The sequence below is a fragment of the Mus caroli genome, chromosome 9 (genome assembly GCF_900094665.2).
Source record: "Mus caroli chromosome 9, CAROLI_EIJ_v1.1, whole genome shotgun sequence".
NCBI lineage: Eukaryota > Metazoa > Chordata > Mammalia > Rodentia > Muridae > Mus > Mus caroli.
Genome location: NC_034578.1, coordinates 65,098,098 through 65,109,655, shown reverse-complemented (window position 1 = coordinate 65,109,655; position 11,558 = coordinate 65,098,098). Strand labels below are relative to the sequence as shown.

Here is an 11,558-nt window from a genome sequence, read left to right as displayed (position 1 = left end):
AAAAAAAAAAAAAAAAAAAAAAAAAAAAAAAAAAAAAAAAAAAAAAAAAAAAAAAAAAAAAGAATTGAACAAGCTAGAATTCTAAACACAAGGTAGGGGAGTATCCGTAAGACAATCAGGAAAATATCACAAGCTGCTCTTCATTAGAGGGAAGAAAACTACAGACATCATTCAAGAGAAGGGAAATATGGGCAAAGGTCAGAGAGAGAGAGAGAGAGAGCAATGAGCACACACAATACTCGACTCGCTGACATTTCCCATCGCCCCCAAATCATCTCCAGAGTCAGTGTAACCTCTAACATCACTATGACAACATGTTTTACTGAGAGCACAACCTGACTAAAAGCTATACACAAATACAAAAGACAGGACATGAGCTGTAAGTAAATCCATAGACAACAATGGAAGGACAAACCTTACCCAACTTAAACTGGGCACTTACAAATGAGCCAGGATGGCCAACAAGCCTTGGAAACATGGTCAATATTAATATTGGAGAATACAAGTTAAAAAGACAGTAAGGCAGCAGCGCACTGCCCTCTTAGAATGGCTAAAAATAGACATAAAGAATGGCCATCACAGTGAGTGATGTTTAAGGAACTTCTGTTTCTTTTAAGTTATACATACATCTGCCCTGTCACCCAACAATCTCACTCCTAGCAACTGACTCAGTGGAAGTGAAAACACAAGTTAAAAAAGAAAGTGAAATAGAAATAAAGACAACCCAAGTGCTTTTTAACAAAAGCATAAGTAAGCAAGTTTGGGTGTTTTCAATAAATAGAATCCTACACAGCAATGAAAATGAGCAAAATATATTAGGTACAACAATAGAGATGACTCCAACAGCAAAGCAAGATGAGAGAAAAACATGCGTTGTGCCTCCATTTACAGAAAGACAAATGCAGAACAAACCATGGTGTCTATAGCAAAACACAAAAGGAAATGAACAAATGCTTGTGGGAATAGTCAGGACACGGGTTATCTCTGGATAGAAAGGAGGGGAGGTGTGGGAGAGTCTAGGATGGTCGCAATATTCTAAACCATGACACCGGAAGTCGCTGCAGCCAGTGACCTTTCAGCCTATCGAATAAGCAGGCCGTTTTTGATTTGCTCCCTCTCGCTATGAGTTAAATGTCACAATAAAAGTGTTTTGACGATTTAACGGCACACTCTAACAAGAACCTCTATCAGGTTCTCTCTCACTCACTCAGTCAGGCAGTCCTACCGTTGAGGAATTTTGACTGGTAAGGTCCCAGAACAGCATATGGCAATGACACTGAGGACAACATAGTACAGGAGCTACTCAATTAGTTGGACCACTAATTTAACCCAACCCAAGATAATCCAGCAAGTGAATCTAAACGCATGTGAAGACATCTGACACCTACCTGCTTGGGCAAAGCCAAGTTGTAGGCGTTCTCACTGTACCCAATGGCAGTGAAGAGCTTGTCTTTTTCCTCTGGAGTCATAAGGTCATCGATGGCTGTGCGACAAGACAGTCACTCAGGAAATGAATGGCTTCGGTTTTACAGATAATGTTTTTAAAGTTCTACAGATAGAAATGCTAAAGCAAACCCAGCCACCTAATTCCCTCAGACACCACTTTGGCTCAGTTAAAAGAAACTGTTGGTGCTAAGAAACTGCAAAAAGACACTCGCTGTTAGGGAAATTCAGTTCTCAGATATACATATTTTTAAATTCCCTAAAATTTTCAAAACTGAACTTGTCGTTAAAATCCACCTAAAGCTTAACAACAAGGAGCACTGGACGCTGAGACCTCGAAGCATCAGACACGTTAAATTTCTCACAAGCCATTTTTCAATAAATTTGAAGTTTTTCTCCAGGTAGATACACAAGCAATTATGCAGTCTGTTGCATCGTTCACCGATGCCTGTGCTGGCTGTGTGGGGCGGAATCTGCACGGATTTCCCTCATCGGGTCAATGACTCCTGCACTGAGACTTACTCTCAGGGACTGAGGACTCCTCATCTCTCTTCTTAGATTCCTTCTTGCCCCAGAACCCACTAAACCAGCCACGTTTCTCTCCTGCCTCCGCAGACTTTTTCCTTAACTTCTGCCCAGAATGAATGACCTGAAAAATGAAAACTGAAGATTAATTCAGAAGAAACACTGTTCACTGTTAAGTCTATGCATGGTCGGTTCTGTCGAATGCTTTGATGGAGGCCAATCATTTCCTTCTGAAATGAGCCTCATAGGATGGCCTACAGATAACCCACTTCCTACACCTACTAATAGAATTTAAAGAAGGCACACTGTCGAGCTATAACTGAGACTGTGGGGGAATTTCTCTGTGTACTGTAATGTGCAGGTACTTAAGGAGGCACTGGAATCAGGGGTTTGTAATTGAGAACAATTCTTATGATGAAGATGCTTCTGCATCTGAAATGTATTATTCTAAGAAGCATGTTTCAGAATTCACACACATTACAGGTTTGCTAAGCTGTTCGTGGTGGGACGGAGAGAGAGTGACAGAAAGAGTCCTCAAAGCCCGCCTCACCTCTTGCTTCAGATACAGCCTAAGGTGCTTCCCACCCCTCCTCCTCCTCCTCCTCCCTCTCCTCCTCCTCCTCCTCCCACTCCTCCTAGCCTACTTCTTCAGAAACCGGAAACCAAGTATGGAAAAAGAAGAGTACGTGATTTAGACGCTACCATCATTCTCTGATCTTCAACAATCTTCAAATTCACTTTAAAGAGAATTTTCAAGGGATAGTAAATCATTAACATATTTAAGTATCCCATAATAAAAAGTAAAACAATCCAAAAGAGAAGTTAAAGGAAACAAGTAAGTTCTAAAATGAAAGAGGACGTTTGATGGCCGAACATAAGGCTAAGCACAGAGAAAATGCCCAGTGTTTGTCCTAAGTCACCCATGAGTGCGAGCACTCAAGAGTTAAGAGATATGAAATAGACAGGAAAAGATATCAAGGTATATTAAATGTGGTATTTTCATTCTAGCATTAACATATATGTACATATATACACTCTGAGTATTTATTTTACATAGATGTTTACATGTATGTGCTTGTGTATAGACAGAGAAAAAGAGACAGACATCAGTCATTCAAAGAGAAGAGGAGGAAGAAATATTATGTGAAAGCATTCCACACCCACACGTGTCGGCTTACATCTCTGAGTCAGCTCAGCTGCCCCTCAGGCGTGTCTATCGCAGGTAGCCATAAGGGGTCAGAGTGTTCTCTGCCTAGAAGCCCTTTTCTGCCTGAATTTGGAGCTGTGTTAATAAAACTTCCCTCCTTCAACTCAGCAACACCCATGGTCACTGCTGAGTTGTTTCGCACCTCTCTAAGCAGGACATCAGAAGGCTTATGGTCTCTTCCCTCACTCCTTAGGTGACTATCCAGTCTCGCACTTCTAAGCCGTCCTGAATTGATACATGCAGCACCTCTGAATCTGATTTCACACTGCTGTATCTACTCACCTTGCACCCAGGCTGTTCCACCCAGTCGTCCCCATTTGTTTGATGACAGATCTATACTTTTTTTTATTATTATTGGAGATTTTCTTTATTTACAATTCAAACCTTTCCTGGTTTCCCCTCCGAAAAACACCCTCCCCCTATTTCCTCCCCCCTCTCCCTGCTCACCAACCCACCCACTCCTTCTTCCTGGCCCTGGCATTCCCCAACTCTGGGGCATAGAGGCCTTCAAAGGGCCTCTCCCCCCACTGATGTCCAACTAGGCCATCCTCTGCAGCTGGAGCCATGAGTCTTACCATGTGTGCTTTTTGGTTGGTGTCTTAGTCCCTGGGAGCTCTGGGGGTACTGGTTAGTTTATATTGTTGTTCCTCCTATGGGGCTGCAAACCCCTTCACCTCCTTAGGCCTTTCTCTAGCTCTTTCATTGGGGACCCTATGCTCACTCAGTCCAATGGGTGGCAGTGAGCATCCACTTCTGTATTTGTCAGGCACTGGCAGAGCCTCTCAGGAGAGAGCTATATCAGGCTCCTGTCAGCAAGCACTTGTTGGCATCCACAACAGTGTCTGGGTTTGGTGATTGTATATGGGATGGATCCCCAGGAGAGTCAGCCTCTGAATGGTCAATACCAAAATAACCCAAGGTTTTTTAACTCTCTTATCTCTAGTCTGTATCAGGTAATATGGGTTCTGCCTTCAAACAACTAGACTCTGGCACATTCCATCCCCTCCACTGAAACCAAGCTCTTCCCCTGTTGAGGTTTGGTCTTTTTGCTAGGTATTATAATGCTAAATACCACCTCCCCCTCCCCCAAAGGCTTGACTGCCATGCATACCTTGCTCCTTAAGGTACAACTATTGGTTGAATAAAGATGGTGACAGCCTAAAGCTGGGCAGAAGAGAGGTAGGTGGGGTTTCAGTTCCCAGGCTTGCTAACTGAGGTAGGAACCAAGAAGAAGGGGAAAGTAGAAGGAGAGAAGAGAAGATGCCATGGGGTAAGGGACTGTAAGTACTGGCCTTGCAGACTAGCCAACTGGAATAAGAGTGGCCCATGCAGAAAATGGCAAGTCGTATCTCAGGGTTATTGGTAAGAATGTAGACATTATAGCACATAGGGCAGGTATCTGCCCCACTCTAATACTGATTAAGGTTTATTATAAATATAAAGGTTGTGTGTCTTTTATCTGGGAACTGAATGATCAAAGGTGGAGTAGAAACCCCTGAGTGAGATTAAATACCTACTCACTGCCCTGCCACCCCTCATCTGATAGCTCAGTAGTAATTGGCCTCTCTTTTAGGATCCTTCTATTCTCTCCTAGAGCTGTTTGCAAAGCAGCGAGAAGTACTAAAGCATCCCCAATTATAACATCCTGTTTCTCAAATTCAATATTAACGACTTGCCAATTCAAGCCAAAATCCACAGCTGCTTCTAAGATCCCACACCAGCCTGGTGACCTCCCCGACTCCCAGCAGCCCCACTTCCACTCCACCCTGCCACTTCCTGTAAATCACAGTGGCTGCCACCCTCCCCAGGCCAAAAGCCTTCAACTGGTCCATTCCTTCCTCCTGAGTCAGCTCTGCCCTCGCACATCTTTCTGGTGTCTCTCTCAACCTCCTTGGGTCCAATCCTTCTGAGTGAAGCTTTCTCTGCCCTCCTGGTTAAACCTGCAATTCCAGTGATTATCACTGCCTAGCCGAAGCCCTCTCTATCCCTGCTGTTCATGTTTAATTCCTTCTGTTCCTTTGGAAGGGATTTCTTTATTTTGCTCTCTTCCATATGCTAAAACAAATGATAAAGAGAAAGATGAAAAAAATCACTTACATAGTCATTCCTAAGGGCCAGGCCCACAACAAAGTGTTTTAAATGATTTATCACATATTCCCCCACAATAAACACAAGATACAGGTTACATTATATAAAGGAGAAAACCAAAGCACAAAGAGAATAAATAGCTGGTGCCAAGTCATAAAACCAAAAGTCTGCAAAACTTGGACCATCTGACCCTCAAGTCCACACACGTAACCAGAATCAAGAATGACAGAAATTCATTAAGGAATAGCATGTGCCTGATGCCGAAGGTTAACTGACAGTTCTGCTAGAATGACGAGGAACTTAGACTTAACTATGTTACAAAGTTTTGATTACATAGTTTTAAAGCTCTTCCTTCTCATGTTAACAGCTTTTTTCCAGTTAGTTTTCCCTAGACACAAAATGAAACAATAAGGACCCATCCCTATTCTCATTTGGGTAAATCTTAGCAACTTTGCATAAGACTCGGATTTCTTCATCCCGGGCTTAAAGAAGTGGCATTAACTTGATGAATAAAGAATAAAGTCAGTTAGGCAAAATGATTACCTCAACTTGTGCTTGTTGTCTCACTAAAATTATGTTAAAAACATCTAGACTCTTCTCCAAGTCCTGCAAAACAAAAGAAAAAAAGAGGATTATATAAAAACTATACCCTATGACTGATACGGTCATCTAGGCAGTACCACCCCTGGCAGTGTACTAAGGAAGCAGTGGACACAGATTACTGTCACTGCTCGCAGCCACTGCTCTATGGACATAAATACATCTTTTTAAAGTTGTTTTTTGTTGGTTTGTTTGTTTAAGGAGAGAGTGTACAATGGGTGGGTAGGGAAGTGGGGGGGAGGGTATGGGGGACTTTTGGGATAGCATTGGAAATGTAATTGAGGAAAATACGTAATAAAAAAATATAAAAAGAAAAAAAAAAGAACATGGTAGAAACTTAACATAAAAAAAAAAAAATACCTTTGCTCATAGTAATATCCACACAATATAAATATATCTACACAACTTAGAAACTGGTTATTTTAAGAACTCTTTATTGAATAAAATAATTCCATGTAAGATTTAAAATAAAAAAAAGGAGAGAGTGTGCAGAGCTAAAGAAGTGCTGGAAAACAGCAGTAGATTCCCTGCAAAGACTGGAGTTCAGTCCCCAGCACCTAAATCTGGCAGCTCCCAGCCGCCTATAAATCCAGCTCAAGGGCATCTGATGCCCCCTTCTGGCCTCCTCCAGTACCTGTACGCATTTGTACAAACACACAGAGAAACACATAATCTTAAAGGCATAAAATTTAAAGTAGAATAAAAACTGGAGAGCAGCTTCAGCTATTTTCTTGTGATCCTTAGTTCTTACTCTCCCCTCTTCTGTATTATTTTATAGATATTATATCATTAATTACTTTAAAAAAAAAGAATGTAAATTACTCAAGTCACCAAGTAGACTACAGGAGAAACTGAGATTGTAACATTAATCAGATGACCTGAACCCTCGTGAATTTGTTCATACAGCTGTCAGGACTATAGGACAGGCGTTGTCTTCACTTTATTCCTGAGAAGAAACTTGAGCAGCTGAAAAACCCATGTCTATATGTCTCTGACAGAACCCCTGGTAAACACCAAAAACTGAGTCCTGACACTTACGCCCTTCCTGTATCACACTGGTTCCAAACCACAGGTGTCCAGCCCAGTCTTATATCCTGGACATAGTGACTGAATGGCAGCCATGGCCACCACATATTATTAAACAAATTCTGTATTCAGTAAGTGAGACTCCCAGCCTTTCTCAGGGAAAAAGGGTTTATATTTGTTGTGTTTATAAACAATATTTTAAGCTCTAAAATGGAGATTTGTATAAGTGTGCAAATTTTTATGAGCAAATAAGATCTAACAAATAAACTAATGTCCATTTTCTAAAGAGTACTAGGAAAAGCAGACATATTTTCTCAAATAGCCTGGAGTAGTTTTATGATATTTGACATTATGCTAGGGAAAAGGGATTGTTGGTTAATAAAAAGACATGAAAAAGAAGGAAGGACACTCTTATTTTCTCATGTATGAGTCTGTTGTCATATTATATTCCTATTCCAACCAGATATATAAGAATGCTAAAGGAGCTGCGTGTAGTGGCGCACACCTTTGATCCCAGCACTTGGGAGGCAGAAGCAGGCGGATCTCTGTGAGTTCGAGGTCAGCCTGGTGTGCATAGTGAGTTCCAGGACAGCCAGAGCTACAGAGTGAGAGACAGGATATTAAAGGGTGATGAGAAGTTAGCAGTAGTAACATATGCAAACCATACCTGTATTTGTTTCTGTATCTCTTCTGAGACTTTGGCTTGTGTTAACTTGGTTTTATAGGCCATTTTGTAACTCTTGAGTAACTGCCTGTGGTTTTTTATGTTACTCCATGACCATGGCTGAGTATATCTTCTTATATGAACTTCAAGAACAGAATCAATAGCATATTTCCACCTGAAGTCAGATTTTGTTAATGTACATGTGAATATAAAAATGCAAGAAAACAGTTTAGACTTCTCAGAGATACCGAACCATTGATTTCGTTGTTGTTGTTGTTGTTGTTTACCATCTACAGTAACTCCAACAGTAACACTGCGAGCCGCCAGTACAACTCCCTGGCCTAAAGAGAGTAAGCAAAGGAACACTCCAGGAGGAGGATCTCTGAAGCAAAACCACAACAGCACAAAGTGTTGCATGTGGAAAACAGCAGTCATGTGCTTAACAGCAACTTCTTCTTAAGTGGCAGCCCACATCCAGCACAATGGCTGCACTGAGTTATATTATCTCGTGATGGCATGGCTATTTTAGTTCCCACCGCATGATACCCACACGATCCTGACATGCATTTCACACACACACACACACACACACACACACACACACACACACACACACCCCTCCACTGCTAAGTGAAATATGGCTACAGGCTGTGTTCTTATAACCTCGAGTCCATGTGGAAAACTGACAAGACTTTTAAAAACATATCTTGACTGCTAAGGAGTTCAGAAGTTCAGGAGCTCAGAAGCAGAATATCAAATGAGGCATTAGTGAGGGTGGGGAAACCAGCGCAGACAGAAAAGATCTCTCTTTTCTTATTGTTTTGGAAGTGTCTGAACAATAAGACCTTAAACCTTTCTTAACTCTGAAGGCCCTGACTATATGATTATTCATCTCTTGGAAACAAAGAACAAAAGGAAGGCGATGACTCTGTGCTCAAGTGTTCGACACAAGAACCTGAGGCGCGTCCCCAGAATGCATGTAAACTTAGGGCTCCCTGGGCCACAGCTGCAGCCCCAGTGCTGGGGTGATGGGAAGTGGCCAGGGTCAATGAGAGACTTTGTCTCAGAAAACAGGGATGATAGAAGCTATCAGGGGAGACAGCCAACATCCATCTCCACTCTCCATACATACTCACACAGGCAAGCGCATCTGCATACAAAAGAGGGTGTAGTGGTTCTAACTTACCATTGCCGACAGTTGGTGTGAAGTGGCAAGCAAGGTTTGTACTTCCTGTATGGTGCATTTCTAACCATATAATCCAGTGACTCCAAAAAGTCAATCATGCTTAAATACTATTGAGACAAGAACAAAATTAGGTTTGTTACAGTGAACATATAAATAAAAATTAGAGTTGATTCTCTTTTTCTAGAGGACTCCAAAAATCTCTGATAATTCAAAAATATACTAACTATACCTGATTAAACATGACATTACCAATTACAGCAAGATACTTTAAGTTCTTTTTAAACGTTCACACAACCAGTAATACACATCCTTTTTTCAAATTCTAAAGTGGAAAAAAAATATGTATCTTGAAAATAATAAAATGGTATGTCTCCCACTGTCGATTGTATTTGTGTTTCTGAGTCTGCCTGCTTTTCTTCTGCACCCTCATTTTTTTTGCCACAGCTACAGTAGCTAATTCCCAAACTGCTACAGAAAACTGAGGCCTAACTAAGCAAGCTGAAGCTATTGAAGCAGCCACTTTACTACCAACACAACTTTGTGTTGTACAGGCCTGACAAACAGTTCAAATAAAGAGAAACACACAAGGAGAGGAAGATAACAATCACAGGCTCTGCTAGACAAAGGGCTGGCTTCCTTTTAATCCTCCTTAATGTAATTCTATCTAAAGGTTATGAGACAAATGTATGCAGCCTAAACTGCAACAATAAACTCTATCACCGATATCAAAGATATAAGGGAGAAAGGATACAAAATACTAGTTACACCTTATATTCACAATGTCAAAAATAACATTGTAGGCGGGTGTGGTGGCCCACGCCTTTAATCCCAGCACTCAGGAGGCAGAGGCAGGCGAATTTCTGAGTTCGAGGCCAGCCTGGTCTACAGAGTGAGCTCCAGGACAGCCAGGACTATACAGAGAAACCCTGTCTCGAAAAACCCAAAATAAATAAATAAATAAATAAATAAATAAATAAATAAATAAATAACATTGTAGAAACATTATGTTAAGTAAAATAGATTATTAAGGTTTGTTTTGAGCTAGGCATGGTAGTACACATCTATAGACCTAGCACTCAGAAAGCTGAGACAGGAGGATTGCAGCAAGTTCAAACCCATCCTGAGCAATATAGTGAGTTCCAGACCAAGCAAGACTAAACAGAAGAGCAGATACTTTCCTATTTGGTGATGTAGCTACTAGAAAATCTACAATGGTAAAGGCCTTTCACACTCTTTATTAGACAACTCTAAACTAAAAGCCCAGGTCTCATCCTCTCAGCTCAGGTCTCCAGCTCTGCTATCTAAAGCCTCTGTGCATATGGCCACACTTGGAAAACAAAGAGAGGAAAAACAGTTGCTCTAAAAAATTAAAGGAATGGTACTTGAGTGTTTGCTATTAAAAACGGAGGTGATAGGGTTGGAGAGATGGCTCAGTGGTTAGGAGCAGGGGCTGCTGATGCAAAGGACCTGGGTTTGATTCCAGCACCATGTGGCAGCTCACAACCCCCAAGAACTTCAGTTCCTGGGATCTCATACCCTCACCTCATCTTCTTAGGCTCCTGCAAGCATGCGTGCCCATGCATTCACAGAGGCTCACACACTATATATAAGTACAAATAAATAAAGTTGTTAAAAATTGGAAAAGTAGCTCAGGGCTTGTACCAAGTTCGACAGCCTGAGTTCAATCCCAAAAGCCTACAAGGTGGAGGGAGATAACTGAATCCTTCAGGTTGTCCTCTGACCCCCCCACACACATGCATACACACACACACACACACACTGCTAAAAGATGAGAAGAAAACATAATGAGAGAAGAAAAGCACACTGTAATTCCCCTACAATTATGATTTCAAAGGGAATAACACCATTCAGTACAGTTTAATAAGATCAAGTATAGTTTGGGGGAAAATATAAGATTAATGGAAACTATTTGTCTGAAATCTCTTTTTTTAATCTTTCCTTTTTTTTTTTTTTTCCATCAAACGTCAACAGAATGAAACAAAGGAACCACCACACCATAGACAACAACTAATGACAAGCACAAGAGAGATCAGGATGCAGGGCTGATTACACCAGAGCTGCCCACAGGAGCCTTACCTGAGGCTTCGTCAGCTCAATGGCAATATTCTGCACTTCTACATTCCCATCGAGTTTGGGGGTTTTGAGCTCTGATTCTGCACCAGGATTCATGTAGAGTTTTGCAGAGGCTGATATTGGCTGGAAAACTGGGAGCATGTGGGAAGATGGAAGATAGGCTTACATGCACATAACTATGAACAACTATAAATAATTATGAGACTATTATACATTGAAAGTAAAAAGGTAAATGATGCTATGAATATGTAATAAAATCACTATCAAGAAATATGCAAGGCCTCACATAAATAAAGACAGCACGCACAGGACCTGCACAGGTTCAAGCCAGACAGGGTCCCAGTACTGAGAGGGGAAAGTGGACATGAGCTCCCACCCCTAACCAAGAAGCTACTCCGAGGGAGTCTCACTGGGTGTACAACAACACTTAAAGGCAGGCCCCATGCCCAGTAATAGGGCCAACACAACACTAACTGTATAGCATTTTCAGAAGTTTATTTTTGTCTCATTATGCTTTTTCTGGGCATTTTTTACTTGACTGGTCTTTTGATTATAAATTACAGTTTCCAGTTCTGTGTTTTTATGGCTGTCCTGTGTGTGCTGTGTCTCTGGGTGTGTGTGTTTTTATGACTGTCCTGTGTGTGCTGTGTCTCTGGGTGTGTATGTGTTTTTATGGCTGTCCTGTGTGTGCTGTGTCTCCATGTGTGTATGTGTTTTTATGGTTG

General features: G+C 41.3%; 1 protein-coding gene across 3 annotated transcripts in view; it reads right to left on the bottom strand.

Moving 5' to 3' along the window:
- The window catches only part of Vps13c (vacuolar protein sorting 13 homolog C), a 158,024-nt gene that overhangs the window by 105,470 nt on the left and 40,996 nt on the right, over positions 1-11,558 (bottom strand). For all 3 annotated transcript variants that reach the window (XM_029482031.1, XM_021171411.2, XM_029482032.1), the window contains 6 exons: positions 10,837-10,964; positions 8,740-8,846; positions 7,557-7,728; positions 5,807-5,869; positions 1,966-2,092; positions 1,389-1,483 (listed from right to left, as the gene is read on the bottom strand). In XM_029482031.1, the coding sequence (XP_029337891.1) occupies positions 1,389-1,483; positions 1,966-2,092; positions 5,807-5,869; positions 7,557-7,728; positions 8,740-8,846; positions 10,837-10,964 (692 nt within the window). The remainder of the gene's footprint in view (positions 1-1,388; positions 1,484-1,965; positions 2,093-5,806; positions 5,870-7,556; positions 7,729-8,739; positions 8,847-10,836; positions 10,965-11,558) is intronic.